This window comes from Phodopus roborovskii, unplaced genomic scaffold (genome assembly GCF_943737965.1).
Source record: "Phodopus roborovskii unplaced genomic scaffold, PHOROB, whole genome shotgun sequence".
Lineage (NCBI taxonomy): Eukaryota > Metazoa > Chordata > Mammalia > Rodentia > Cricetidae > Phodopus > Phodopus roborovskii.
This window is the reverse complement of record NW_026126517.1, coordinates 25,898,020-25,912,662: the sequence shown is the minus strand read 5'-3', so window position 1 is coordinate 25,912,662 and position 14,643 is coordinate 25,898,020. Positions and strand designations below refer to the sequence as shown.

Here is a 14,643-nt window from a genome sequence, read left to right as displayed (position 1 = left end):
GGTAAGATGAAACCATGGGTCATAAAGGGAGTTAGATATGTCTTAATGTAAATGGAGTTTCTAATTTTGTTTGAGAGGCTCCTAGGAAATTGCTGGTTTGTAGTTGGGAAATGATAAATGCCATGGCTGGTCATATACACTTAGACAAGGTTCTTGAAACACATCCTGTAAAGGAAATACTGACACCATTCACAGCAATTTGTGCTGGGATCCTTTCTTTAAATAAAATGTTATAAGTGTGTTCATATGTATGTGTGTCAGTTTATCATGTGTGTGCCTAGTGCCTATGGGGCTTAGAAAGGGGAGTTGAATCCCTTGGAACTGGAGTTATGGGTGGTTGTGAACCACCACATGGATGCTAAGAACCAAATCTGGGTCCTCTACAAGATCAACTAATGCTCCTAATCACAGCGCTATCTTTCCAATCCCTGTAATAGAACTATTGAGAATTTAACTAGAGACTTGAATTGAGAGACTCTTGTCTCTTCCCATGTTCCTTTAATTTTCCCCCTTCTTTCCTGCCTCATTAGGGTTTATGCACAGAGGTCCCAGGCATTCGCTTGGAGCCTACCCATATTGCCTCAATCCACATTCCAAATTTATCTTTGCCGTCTCTCTTCCTAGTTCAAATCCCCTTTGGGCAAGTACAGAGTCTAGACTAAGCCACATGTCACTCTTCAGAAGTACGAGGGATGGGGTTGTTGGGTCCTTTTTCTGGTGAAGTAATTCTCTTTAGGCAAAGGCTGAGTTTTGTATTTGATTCACAATGGAATCCCCAGTGTGGTAGAAAACAATGCTTTTGTAGCAAACACTCAGCAATGTTGTCAGTGGCTTCGAGGCAACACTAGAATGTGAATGTTGGAAGCAGCAGGTTGGTTATGAATTTGGTGTCCTCAGCTCAGATCCAGGACTGTGTTGGTCAGCTCTCTGTGACAGTAACAAATAACAAGTAATGGACCTGTGCCTAGGAAAGGTTTGTTTTGCTTTCCAGTTTTGAGAGCTCCATCTCATAACTCCTTGTGATCCTCGGGCCTGTGATGAGGCAGCACAACCTGGCACGGGGTGTGAGAAGGACCAAAGCCTTCCCGCCTCCTGGCCAGGAAGTGAGAGAGACAACAGGAGAGATGAAAGCTCCACCCTCACTATCTATCAGGGGCATTCTACCATGACCTGAAGACTTCCTCCCAAGGGTTTCCATTACTTCCCTGTAGCACCAGGTTGAGCAGCGAGCTGTTACGTTAGCCCATGCCACAGGAGGACCTTTATGATCCAGTCTACAGCTACAGCAAGGACAGCAGTTGCCTGCCTTAGGGATCACAAAGCTGAGAACAGCCACACTTCCAGGCCAGAAGTGGGGGTCTTTGTACTGTTTTGCTATATGGTATGGAGTGACTGGTCCTTCAATGGTCAGAGTTTTTGCTTCTGAGCAGCAAAGCTCAGTTTTGTAGTCTGACAGGCATGGCAAATGGTGTCTTAGTCAGGGTTACTGTTGCTGTGATGAAACAAAAGCAACTTGGGCAGGAAAGGGCTTATGTCACTCACAGTTCCATATAACAGCTCCTTATCAAGAACAGGAAGGACAGGAACTCAAACAGGGCAAGGGCCTGGAGGTAGGAGCTGGTACAGAGGCCACAGAGGAATGCTGCTTACTGGCTTGCTCCATGACTGGTTTAGCCTGCTTTCGTTCTCTCTCTCTCTCTCTCTCTCTCTCTCTCTCTCTCTCTCTCTCTCTCTCTCTCTCTCTCTCTCTCTTTCTCTCGTTGCTTGTTTCTTTTGTTTTGTTTTTCAAGACAGGTTTCTCTGTGTAGCTCTATAGACCAGGCTGGCCTTGAACTCACAGAACTCTGCCTGCCTTTGCCTCCCAAGTGCTGGGATTAAAGGCATGTACCACCTCCATATCACAGTGGTGACACTCTTGCCCAACATGCATACAACCTTAGCCTGCTTTCTTACGGCATCCAGGACCACCATCCCAGGGGTGGCCCCACCCACAATAGGCTGCCTTTGTTCCCCAATCAATCACTAATTAAGAAAGTGCTCTACTGTCTTGCCTACAGTCTCAATTGAGATTTCTCAATTGAGGTTCCCTCTTCTCTATTGACTCTAACTTGTGTCCAGTTGACATAAAACTATCCAGCCCAGGGAGTCACTGAGTTTGGCACCTGTGTATCACCTGGCATTAGTGATTGCCATGGAGATGGGGTAGTATTGTGTGGAAGGTTCTTGATAGTGGCCTTGCTTATAGACTTAATAGATATCTCACCAGCCAAAGCTGTCTATCTCTGTGCCATGACCTACTGACCACCTACCCCCCTGCATGCACATACTTTTGTCGTCACCCCAAAGTCCCTCTGTATTGTCACTGCAACATACAGTTATCTTGGGCCTACTTGCATTAGCCCTGTGCTATGTGTTGGGACAGATAAAGATGGCTATTCTGGTGCCTGCTTTGGCAGCTTAGTCTCGTAGGAAGAACTGAAAGGCAAAAGTAAATGCAATAAAGGGTTTTATGTGTTGTAACCTTGAGTGCTCAGAGGAAGATGGTGTCCTTGGCACCAAGTATTAAATAGTACAAGTCATCTAAGATGCCACTGCTAGGGTCAGCTTCCTAGAGGAGGCAACCCAGAGTCAATAAAGCAAAGTAAGCTTGTCATTGTGCAGGGCTTCCGTGAGTCACCATCCAGGTTGTTCACTGTACAAGGTGTCCAGCTGAGGAAGAGGTGGAGATTAAAATCTTGCTCTCTTTACTAGCCAACAATGATATCTGTTGTCTACTCAGAGGGAGGAGACAGGCTTTTCTAGTTTAGAGAAAGGCATCATTTGGGCTGGCATTAGCTCTACAACTAGCCAGCCACTTTGTGAAGCTCTTTCAAGTAGGTATCTCATTTGTTGTTCTTGGCAACCACAGCAATATAGAAAAGGATGAACACACACCCAACGAAGTTAAATGGCTTGTGTGGGATCCCAAGGCAATAGAAATGGCAGAACCAGAATCCATGTGCTTTTTTCCTTTCTCCATCTCACTGACGGTGATTTCTGGAGACTATCTCCAGAGAGTCAGAGTCCACCTCCTTCATGATGGGACTAGCCCTGGTTATGATTATTGCCTCAGTGGAGGATGGCGCTAAGGCGGTGCAGAGAGTGGAGTATGCTAACGCAGCGGGTCCCTTGCCCTGCCACACATCTCACCGCAGCTAATGAATTGCTAATACAATTTTCTAGATAATTTTATTTCCATAGCCCCACATTTTAATGTGTTTCCAAAAGCTAGCATTTATTTGCTTAATCTCCCAGTGTAATAGAATCGGCCCTGACTCATCATACATGCAAACAATCAGCTAGGCAGAAACGACAGCAAATTGTTTAATAACTCACATCTAGTCTTTAGATTTTTAACTTGCACGCTCCAACAGTTTTTCTTGCATCTCATCTACTCCTCAACCCTTCCCTGGTTTTCTTTCTTTCTTTCTTTCTTTTTAAGTCCTTTTCATTGACCACTAATGTTGGTTTTCAAGCAGAAGAGTAGGGAAGGTAGACACAGAACCCTCTTTTCATCCCCTGCTCTGAGTCTTGGTTGATTGATAAGTGGCCAAGGAGGGATCGTGTGCTCATGTGAGGTCCCAGGAAAGAGAGAGACAGCTGGGGTCATACTATTTCTTTTTAACTGATAATCATGAAACCTTAAGCCTGTAAACAGTGTGCGGAGCTGGCCATTGGGGATTTCATGGGTATTGTTTTCCCAACTAGAGCCCAGTTTTCCCAACTAGGCCATTCTCTTCCTTTCAACAAAACCTCTGGCCTCATCTGGTCTCCCACCTTCTCCCTGTAGTAGCACAAAAACTGTTAACTCTCTCCCCACATTCGGCCATGTGGGGACATGTACACCTTGGCTACCTAGAGAGACACTGCCCACCTGTCTTCAGTCAGTTTGAGTTGCTGTAACATGTCCTGAAGGCTGGGCAGTCTGAAATAGGGATTCCAGCATGGTTGCGTTCCCAGGAGGCCCCTCTTCCTAGGTGCACACTTCGTCCTGTGTTCTGACTTTGAAAAGGGATCCTTTTTTATAAGGGCACCGGTCTTGCTGAATTGGGCTCCGCCTTTGTAATCAAAGATTTTATAAAGCCCCCACCTGCTAGTAACATCACTGGGAGGATAATGATTGTAACATATTCATTTTTGGAGTATGTGAGAGGACACAAGCATCTAGACCTTTGCCATCCTCCAGTCCTTCTGTGGCCCTGTTTTGCCTGTAGGACGGCATCCATGCTATCCGTCCTGGCACATGTGGGGATCTGACCTCCCCAGTTTTCATGGCTTCTCTCCATCCTCTGTGCTACCTGCTCTGAAATCTTATCTGGAGTGTTTCCTTCATCAGGAATGGGTGTCTCATTTCCTACCTTGGCTTCTCAGATGCCCCCTATTTCTCAGAGCGGAACTCAAAATTTCCTTTGAGGCTCTTGCAGGGTCACCCTAGTCTCATCCATGCTTTGGATGGTATTTCTTGACTGGTATCCTCCACCCCTAGGCTTGATGTCCAAAATTCTCTGCTCCATCTCAGCCTTTTTGTGGTATCTTGGTAAAGGGGTGACACAAAGCAAGTTCGGTCCATTCTTTGAGATGGAGGTGACCCACTAGAGCAGCTTCCAAGCATCTTAGGAATAGCAAGGGGGCAGAATGCCACAGGAGAATCAGTCTACTCTGCTAGGTGATACCTTTCAGGGTGTCTTCCTGGAATGCCATTCATTCACCCCATATTTCATACTGGGGATCTCAGAATAAAGATAGGAAGTCTTGGCTGGTAAAAAGTCTGGCTGTTGAGGAAGCCTGATCCCTCAGGCTGATTTGAGGCAGCTGTTTGAACACCTGGCCTAATTGGGGCTTTCTGTGGGGTAGAGTCCAGGGTACAGAGGGTGCAGGTGCTGGGAACCCTCAGCTTGAAGAAGCTAGAACTGCTGTGCTGTGTGTTAGAACGTGTTGTGGGTGGACTCTGCTTTTGTTTGCCAGGCCTGACACGGGGCACTGAAGGACTCAGTGTCAGTCCTTGCATCTGCTTCTGCCAGGCAGACTACTTTCTCTCAGCATGTCTTCCTCCATCAGATGGGGCTGAGGACTTGAGATCTCTCCCAGAGATCTTCCTGGCTCCTTCCTGATGAGCTTGGGCTTGGGAGGCTTCACTGCTCTGCCTCTGAGCAGCCTCTGTCCCTGCTTCTGGACCATTGCTAGAGTGATCCCTGCATGCTTTGGTGCTTGCTCCTTATTGCCTTGACTGCATCTCTTCTGGGGGAAGCGCAAGCAGCTGAGTGGCAGGGGCGAACTGAATCTCAAGTGACTCACTAGTTTCAAATCCTTTGACAACTTCCCATTGGTCTTGGGGTGAAACCCAGAGCTTGTAGTATGGCTGGTCAGGACCCCACATAATCTGGCTCCCAACTCCTTAGCCCCCTTCTCATCTTCTCCCTGTTGCCACAGTTAGGACTTGTCATCCTGCTATTCTTGGTTATGCCACCCCTAAGTGTTCACAGACTCCATTCTATCCTCATGTATGTTCTCTTGGTGTGCTGGGTGCTGGTGGTGTTGAGACTAGAGCAGCGACCAGAATGCTTATCCATTGTCACGTCCCTAGAATCTCAAAGAGAGTTTTCTTGTAGAAAGTATCACAGTACTATTTATGGAATGAAGTGACTCTCGAGATTGCTGATTTCTTAAATAGGAAAGTGGTTATAAGAATGTGTCCACCAGGCGATGGTGGCACACACCTTTAATCACAGTACTCGGGAGGCAGAGGCAGAGGCTGGGGGAATCTGAGTTCAAGGCCAGCCTGGTCTACAAAGCAAGTTCCAGGACAGCCAGGGCTACACAGAGAAACCTTGTCTCAAAAAAAAAAAAAAAAAAAAAAAAAAAAAAGTGAAAGAAAGAAAAAAGAAGGGAGGAAAGAAGAAAGGGAGGGAGGAAGGAGATGAGGGAGTGAGGGAAGGGGGGAGGAAGTGAGGGAGGGAAGGAGAGAGAAGAGAAGAAAGAAGAAAAAAAAGAATGTAGTCTACAGCTAACCTCAGGAAATGAGTGAGTGAGTCCCTCTGCTGCTCCCACCTGGGAACTCTCTGGAGACTGGAATGAGTTAGTCTACTGTGCTTCCCTCTCCTCAGATGAATTTGTGGTTTTAAGAGAGTTATGTTAACAACAGTGGCCAGCCCATATGATCCAGGTTATTGTTGGTTTTCACGGGCTCTACCCCATCTTTCCACCTCTGCCTCAGACACTGTAAATTCCCTGCCATTACAGGCCCCTAGTCACCCACCTTCTCCTACAATGGACTCAGGACACTGGTGGAAACGCCTTTGATCATCTGTGTGCTTTTGGGTCTTCACAGATCTTTAGTTCTCATGGATGCTGGACACCTGTGGACATCTTTTCCTCTGGAGCTATGTTCAGGCTGCTCAGTGACCATCGCATGGCCTGTGCTGACCCTGGGTTTGACTTTGAGTTTGGGTCCATCTTCAGGGGTGAAAGTGTGGCCTTAGGTCCCTGCCTTGCTGAGACTCTTCTGCTCCTGTCTCCCGCAGGCACGGACGTGGCTGTCTTCTGTCTGCTGTGTGGAAAGCGCTTCCAGGCACAGAGCGCGCTGCAGCAGCACATGGAGGTGCACGCAGGCGTGCGCAGCTACATTTGCAGTGAGTGCAACCGCACCTTCCCCAGCCACACGGCTCTCAAACGCCACCTTCGCTCACACACAGGTAGGTTGGCCCTGCGTGCGTGGGGACCGGGGACATCTCTAGACCTTATATCTGGGCTTAACCCCCAAAACAGGGTGTGTGGGGGGGTGTTCCAGGCTGAGGCATTTACAGCCTGTCTCTGCTTGAAGTTGGACACAGAAGGGCTTCCATAGACCATTGAAATGTTGACAGTCCTCCCAACCGCCGCCTACCCCTGCACCTGTAGACAGTCTGTCTGTTCCCAGGCTTTCCACACACGGCACAGAAATTTAAAAACACACACACAAAACTACCATACTCTCAGAAACCTTGATTCGGTGGTCCAGGGTGGGCTCCAGATCTCAACACACACACACTGAGTATTGCCAAGGGATTCTGATGCAGGGGGTACCAGAGTGCATTTTGAGAAAAACAAACCTAACTCTATTACAGTCCCACCATTTCTTCAGTCCATCCAAGAATAGCACTGAAGGCAGCTCAGGGCACCAGAGGGCACATTGAAGAATTCATCCTGCCTTCACAACAGAGACAGAGGCCCTCTACTTTGGCCTTCATGTTGTCTAGAGAAGACAATGAGAGTATTTGAACAATGAGCCATGAGATAGCCCTGCTCAGCCAGTTCACACAGTGGGGTAAAAGACAGGGTATGTGCGAGTCAAGTAGGCAGGGCTAGTTGCCCAGTCCTAGCCTATCCCTGCCACCACCATCTAGCTTTAGGGGATAGGACATCCAGTGTCAGAGAGCCTTGAAGGAACCCTTGGTCTTTTCCTAGCAGAGGAGTAGATGACTTAATTCCTTTCTTTGCCCTAAAGCAAAATGAGATCGTCTCTTACTGTCCCTGGGTGAAAGAATGCTACTTTCTGAATCATATGTGTCTGTGTGTGTATGTTCCTGATCTGTTTTGGGGAGAGCTGGGATTAAGTCTCTATGTAAGGATGTAGCAGAGTACATACATGGGCCTGCTAGAGAAGACACGAATACCCTGCATGCTTCACAGAGGGTTGTAAGAATCTCTCATTCTTCAGAGCCTTTTCATGGCTCAGGGATAGAATGTGTGGCTGGCGTTCACATGGGTAACAGGCTCTGATGAGTAAAGAAGTTTTACTCTCAGGGCTAAGCTGGACGGACTGGTCTGCCTGTTGTAGGTATTCTCACCAAGGAGCCTGCCTTGGCTCTAGGTTCTGGATAGCATCTTGGTTAGAGGAGCAAAATGTCACTCCATTACTGAATGTGGATGGCCCGCAAGATGCTTAGGACTGCCTAAGGCTGCTCAGTAGAAAGGAAGAGGGCTTAGTGGGTCCAGCAAAAGGAATCAAAGAGAAAGGGGTATATGCTCAATGACTTTCTCTACAGGATCTGCATAAGGGTCTCCCTGTAAGATGTATACACCATCCCATCAATGTCACCCTCAGTGGGTCCCCAAGTTCAATCTTAGGGAAGATGGCTAGCCTCCTTTAGGTATGCCACTGGGTCAAGTCACTTGACTTCACATGACATGATGATTCAGGCCCTACTGAGTCCACCCAGCATGCAACTTACTTTGCCCATGCCACCTTCTCAGAGTTCAGTTAGCCCATGTCCTTTCTGCTTCACCCTTGTGTCAGCCATGCTCCAGATCCCCAGCAAGGACAGAGTTTGGGAGAAACCCTTGCTTATTCTAGAAACATAGACGTGTGTGCCCCTTGTGCATGCACATTCAAGCACCCATTGATTTTCACACCAGCCCAGCACAGGCTCTGCACACCCCTAACACAATGCCTCATTAATATTCTGTTGTTCTTGGCCCATTTGCTGCTGGGGCCGGTGTTTAGCATCAGCAGCTGTGTTTGGTACGTTAGTCCAGCCATGCTCTTGGCATTGATGGATCCTTGATTCACATGGCTCATGATATAATAAACTCTCAGCTGTGCTGAAGGGAGGGGCCGAGAGCAAGGGATCCCAGGAGCCCAGGGGCCGGGACTAGGGTGGGAAGGATGACACTGGGCTTGGCCAGAGGTAAGAAAGCCACTAGGTAATGACAAACTGGGGAAGAAGAAGGGTCACAGGTGCCTTGGGCAGGCCAAAGGGGCTCTAATTAGTCTCGTTTGTCCTGCACTTAATGTCAAGCTCATTAACGAGTCTACAGAGTTAATCAACATACCACAAATTGGATTTTGACTTTTGTTGCCAGTTTTATGTACATTATGACCTGCCTGACACGATTAGCTCTCAGGATGAGGGTTAGCAGGTCTGGTGGCCATTGAGCTGTAAAACCTAGGTAGGGGGGTGAAGGTAGGTATGAGTTTTGGTGACTTGTCTTTTTTCTTTTTTCTTTCTTTTTTTTTTTTTTTTTTTTTTTTTTGTTTTTTGTTTTTTGTTTTCATTCTCTGAGTGTGTTTTATTCTTTCCCTAGGCAGACTCAAGAGAGTTCCTATTTAAACTCATTTAACATGTGATCCAGTCCGTAATTAAATTCATAAAAATCTGGTCAAACAAACCCCTTTGCTGTTTGTTAAACTCTTAGGGCCCCCCTCTGGAAGCAGGAGGCACACACAGGCAGCCACCCCCCCCCATCACTGCAGCCCCTCCTTCCTGGGGGCTGGGTGACTGCCGATGTACGTTTTAATTACCAGCTTCGGCTGAAGTCTCATGTGGCCCTTGCTTTATTTATTTATTTATATCTTAATGAGGATACTGAATCTTTGATTAAAGTCGTAATCGTTGCCGATTCAGGAAGGAGGGGGAGCTGGATGTCAGACCAGACGGGGCCACATGTGCAGACAGAGAGAGTCTCATACACAGACTGTCCCCCCTCCACTGTGGTAGACCCACAGCCAATTAGTTAGTGAGGGCTAGCCTCTTGGCTTTGACGGGGCTAGAAACAGGTCCTCAGTATAGTGCTAGTAGTGAAAAACAAGGGTTGGTTTCCCCAGTCCAAAACTCCATGACTCAGTCCATCTCCAGATCACTGGCCAAGCCTCTGAGCCGGGACAGTGCCCCAAAGATGGTGAGGACTGGATAGAAGGGATGGTTCTTTGGTTTCTTTGATGGAGTTTCACCCAGCCCCAATGCCTTCGGTGCTTTTCGTACATCTTTCACCTGGCCAGTGAACAGACCCCCAACAACCACTCCCCACAGAGTCTCAGAAACTGTTCCGAGACATCAGAGGAGGAGAGAATTTATGTGGGTACAGGGGCCTGCATTCAGGAAGAGGGATGTTTGGTTAGCGGCCCACAGAGGGGAGATGGCAGAGAGAGTAAAATATCATTTTAAAGAGGAAGTGAAGGCCCAGGCATGCGAGTCTATAAGGAGAAGGACAATTTATGCCCAGGCACGAGCACAGTTTGACATGGGGATAATGAAAAAACGTAGGTCATTGTGGATGACTTAAGCCTTCAGCAGCTGAAGAGAATGTATGAAATGCAGAGGACATTACACGGTTGGCAGCCTCGCACATCTGCAGAGGAGCAAGTGAAATACAGTGGGCCATTCTTTACCATAAACTGTGGTTGTTGGAGATGCAGCCCAGAGAAATTGTAATTACAGTGACAAGACGAATCAGCGATATTTAAATATTCATGAACAAAGTCTGGGGTGATCAATCTATCTTTATTGTCTGCGCCTTCACTCCTGTAATATATAAGTAGCTCAAGTCCTCACCTTTCACCCCCCTCCAAGCTTGACACCTCGGTTACAGAAACGCAAGGTGGCTAACCCCACTCCCTACCCCCTGGGTCCACAGGGATGGAAAGGTGAAGTGTCCAGGGGAGAGAATTAAACTAATGGACATGATTCTAGGCTGAGGAAGGGCTGGTCTTACCAGCCCAATACGCAGAATTCTCCAAGAATTGGTTCTGAGTCATTCCTAGGCAAGCACTGAGGGTGGAAAACACTTCTTGGTGGCCCTGTTAGTCAATACAATACAATGTGTCACTTAGTCATGTGGCAAGTGACCAGTGTCCGGACCCTGGGACCAGACCAGAGCCAAAGTTCCAATCTATCTACTTGTAGCTCAGTGACCTTGGGACAGTGGTTAAGTATCTCTAAGAAACTCTTCCCCATTTGTGCGATAAGCACATCTTTCATCAGATGGTTTCCACGGACATGATCTCAGTGAAGTCTTCAGCACAGCAGTAAGAATACAGAAAATATGTAAACGGGAAAGGATTCTTTTAAAAGTCATATTTCTATGAATAAAAGACCAAAAGTGTTCAGTGTCCTTTGGGGACAGAGAAGGAAATACATCTTAGCCTACCTGTGGAACTAAAGGGAAGTGTCCAAATGGGGGTGATAGATGAGCTGGGCTTTGAAGGATGGCTAGGGTTTCACCAGGGAAAGAAGCGGATTGAAGCAAAGGGATTAACAGTTACCTGCTGGAGTAGCAGAAAGAGCAGATGACATTGGGGGAAGCAAAGAGACGGTCCCTAAGTTGGGGGGGGTATTGTTGAGGTTGAGGAAGCTAGGCTGGAGTGGTCCTTGGCCCTGAACCAGGGGAAAGGGAGAATAGGCAGTGTAAGCAAGGCCTCAAAGCCCGGTTCTGTCCACCCTCACAGGACCCTGCTTCCTGATGGCTGCTGCTCTTTGCTGAGCCAAGCAGGCTTTCCCTTCCTGGGACTGGCCGATACCCCATGGATGGCTTTGGGGCCATAGTAAAATCTGGGTGAGAACACAGGAACTGCTGTTCATGTTGTGGGGACCAGTCAGGCCACCTTTGAAGGTGGTAAACACAGGCAATCTTGGGACACTGAATTTATCCCACTGTCCCCAAAACAGGCCGGACAAAGCAAGGGTCTGATTTAGTCCCTTGTCCTTACAGGTGACCACCCATATGAGTGTGAATTCTGTGGCAGCTGCTTCCGGGATGAGAGCACACTCAAGAACCATAAGCGTATCCACACGGGGGAGAAGCCCTATGAGTGCAATGGCTGCGGCAAGAAATTCAGCCTCAAGCACCAGCTGGAAACGCACTACAGGGTTCACACAGGTACCAAGGGTGGGAATGGGACACGATCTGGCATTGGGACTTGGGTGGTGACTGGGGGAGCAGGTGGTCCAAAGGAAAAACCCAAGTAAACACGGTTCAAGTTTCAACCAGAGAGGAAAGGGGTTGACATGGAGACTGGAGATGGTTTAAGAGTGCTTCCCGTTCTTCCAGGGGACCAGAGTTTGTTTCCCAGCACCCTCTTCTGGCCGCAGAGGGCACCGCATTCATGTGCGCGCGCGCGCGCACACACACACACACACACACACACACACACACACAAATAAAAATACCTAGAGAGAGAGAGAGAACATGGTGGTCTGAGTACCATGATTCTCTTTTCAAGGCCAACAAAGTCGGCACTAGTCAGGTGTGGCAGATATTGGTAATCAGTTGCAGCACGTGTCTCATAGGCTGGGTCAGTCCCCTGAAGCAATCATGCCAAACAATCATCCAGGAGTGCTAGAGGCAATATGGTCCTGTTCCAAATCCCAAATTAAGGTTAAGTTGGCCAGATTATCGAAAAGTAAAGTTTGAGTGATTTCATCTTGTTCCGTTCATGGTTGGAGGCAGAATCAGAGGGCATTGAGTCATGATAAGGGCCAGGAAATTGTGATATTGGTTCTGGTCTGTTCTGAAAAGAAAGGAGCCAATGTATTTAATAGGAGAATGGTCCATCGTGTCCAGGTGCTTCCACATTCCTTTTTACACAGAAGAAATTCGAGTCTCTGTTTTTGCTGGGGTCTCAGGACAGACAGGTAGATGGGGTTTAGAGTCGGAGGCAATAGAGCCTAGAACTGACCTCTACTGAACTGAAAAACCTGTTCTATTTCTTCCCCATTTTAAGTTCAATGACATCACCTTGGTTGCTTAAAATGGGCCCCAGTGGGAGTATTGACCGCATAGCAATAGAGCTATGTGTCTTTGGAGAGCTGGCTGTTAAATACCCACCCCCTGTAGTCTGCCAGCTGCCGGGAGGTAGCATTTCTGTGAGGCTGAGAGTGAAACAGTAAGGGAAGATGCCCTTTCTGATCAGTGGGGACAGCACCCAGTCCAGAGGAGGGCATGGTGACCTCAGCTGGCTTAAGGGAGGGAATAGCCTGGGGATCGGCAGGTAACCAGCAGGAGTGGAAGGCAGAGCTGTTCTCAGAACTCATTCTAATTACCTGCACAGTTTTTCTTTCCTCTGGCTTAAAGCTACAGGAGGGGATGGGGTGTTCATTGCTGACAACATGAGTACCCCAGGGGATATCCCAGAGTCCCAGGGTTTCCTCAGTCCCTTGTTGTGGGATGTGACCTAGTGGGCAGATCATTAAATGCATTGGCAGTGACTATTGTAAATAGCTGGTCAATAGTTAGATCACTTTAGCTGTTCATTACTTCATTATTTGCCGGAGCCTCAGCACGGAGGAATATCGATATAGCAAGAGGGCTGACCGGTTAATTACTGTATTGAAACAAGGTTCCCTTACATCTCTGCTCAGCTCCAGGGGACTCTAGTGGAAGGGATAGTCTAGATAGCAGACTAGGGTGTCATTGTACTCTCCTAGGTTCTCTGTACAGCCCCTCCCCAACAGCCCTAGAATAGGAGGTAAAGTCCAGAGGAGGTCCTTAGAGAGTGTGTAGATGGCCCCAGACGTGGTGTGTTTGAAGGACTGGATTCCTTGGACTTCCCCTACCCCTCCTTACCATCTGTCTCTCTAAAAGGACTCCACCCATTCTTCTATTTCTTGTGGATGTGCTTTGCTGTGACCAAGCATCCTGAAGGACTTCAGAGACCCACTACTTCTTTTCATGGTACCTGTTCCCTTAATTAAAAGGGAAGCTCCCTGCCTTAAGATAGTATGGCAAGGGGCCGGGCTCCATGGACAGTTACTAGCCACCAGTTACTAGCCACATTAGCCTATTTACAATAGTCACAAAATGAAATAGAAGTGTAGTACCCCAATAGCCATACCTACAGCCCTGTGTGATCAGTGGCTGCCATATTGGATGTTGCAGCCATTGTATTGGCAAGTTCGGTTGGAGACTGCAAGCCTAGAAGGATAGACATTCTCCAGCAAGGCCCACCATGACACACAACCCTTCTGATCCTCACATTCCCCTGTCCTGTCTTGTCTCCTCCATAGGTGAGAAGCCCTTTGAGTGCAAACTCTGCCACCAGCGCTCCCGAGACTACTCAGCCATGATCAAGCACCTGAGAACACACAATGGCGCCTCACCCTACCAGTGCACCATCTGCACAGAGTACTGCCCCAGCCTCTCCTCCATGCAGAAGCACATGAAGGGCCACAAGCCAGAGGAGATCCCACCCGACTGGAGGATAGAGAAGACGTACCTCTACCTGTGTTATGTGTGAAGGGGGGACCTCCCCCTTATACACACATACGGTAGAGCCGTGGCAGGAGCCTGCAAAGACAAGCTAGAGTAAGATAAAGTGCAAAGACTGTGCGGAGAAAAGGAAGGGGAAATAGAAAAGAGAGAGAAGGAGACTTGGTAGTTACTTGGCCTTGGATTTCTTCTGGGGTCCCAGGTGACCTGGTTGTCACACCACTGCCCCTTCCCTGGGGTCTCTGCCCTCCTTGGTTCCCTTGGGTGGGGGGGTGGTTTCGCTCATTTACACAGTGGCATATTTTCTCCTCTCCACAACCTAGACCTTCCTTTTGTGTCCAGAAATGAAGAACAGGAAGAGGCAAGTGTGGAATCCTCTGGTCAGAGCCACTGCCTCTGCCCTCACCCCTCTCTTCCCCTCCTCTGAAGAGGATGGGAGGGGAGCAGAGTGGGCAGCTGGAGGCAGTGAGGGGTAATGTCTCTGGTTGACAACACTCACTCAAGTGGTAGCTCTGGCATACTGGGGACAGACTGGGAAGGGAAAGCTTTCTGCTCTGCCCAGCCATACTTGGTACCCCTCATGGTCTCCCAGAGCCTTGTGGCTCTTCTCACCCTTGAGCGTCTTGCACCTGCTTGATGGCT

The 14,643-nt window shown here is 48.2% G+C and overlaps 1 protein-coding gene across 2 annotated transcripts in view; it reads left to right on the top strand.

Moving 5' to 3' along the window:
- Positions 1–14,062, top strand: part of Zbtb16 (zinc finger and BTB domain containing 16) — a 172,954-nt gene extending 158,892 nt beyond the window's left edge. For both annotated transcript variants that reach the window (XM_051197368.1, XM_051197369.1), the window contains exons 5-7: positions 6,561–6,731; positions 11,506–11,673; positions 13,800–14,062. In XM_051197368.1, the coding sequence (XP_051053325.1) occupies positions 6,561–6,731; positions 11,506–11,673; positions 13,800–14,029 (569 nt within the window). In that variant the 3' untranslated portion in view covers positions 14,030–14,062. The remainder of the gene's footprint in view (positions 1–6,560; positions 6,732–11,505; positions 11,674–13,799) is intronic.
- The last annotated feature ends 581 nt before the right edge of the window (positions 14,063–14,643 follow it).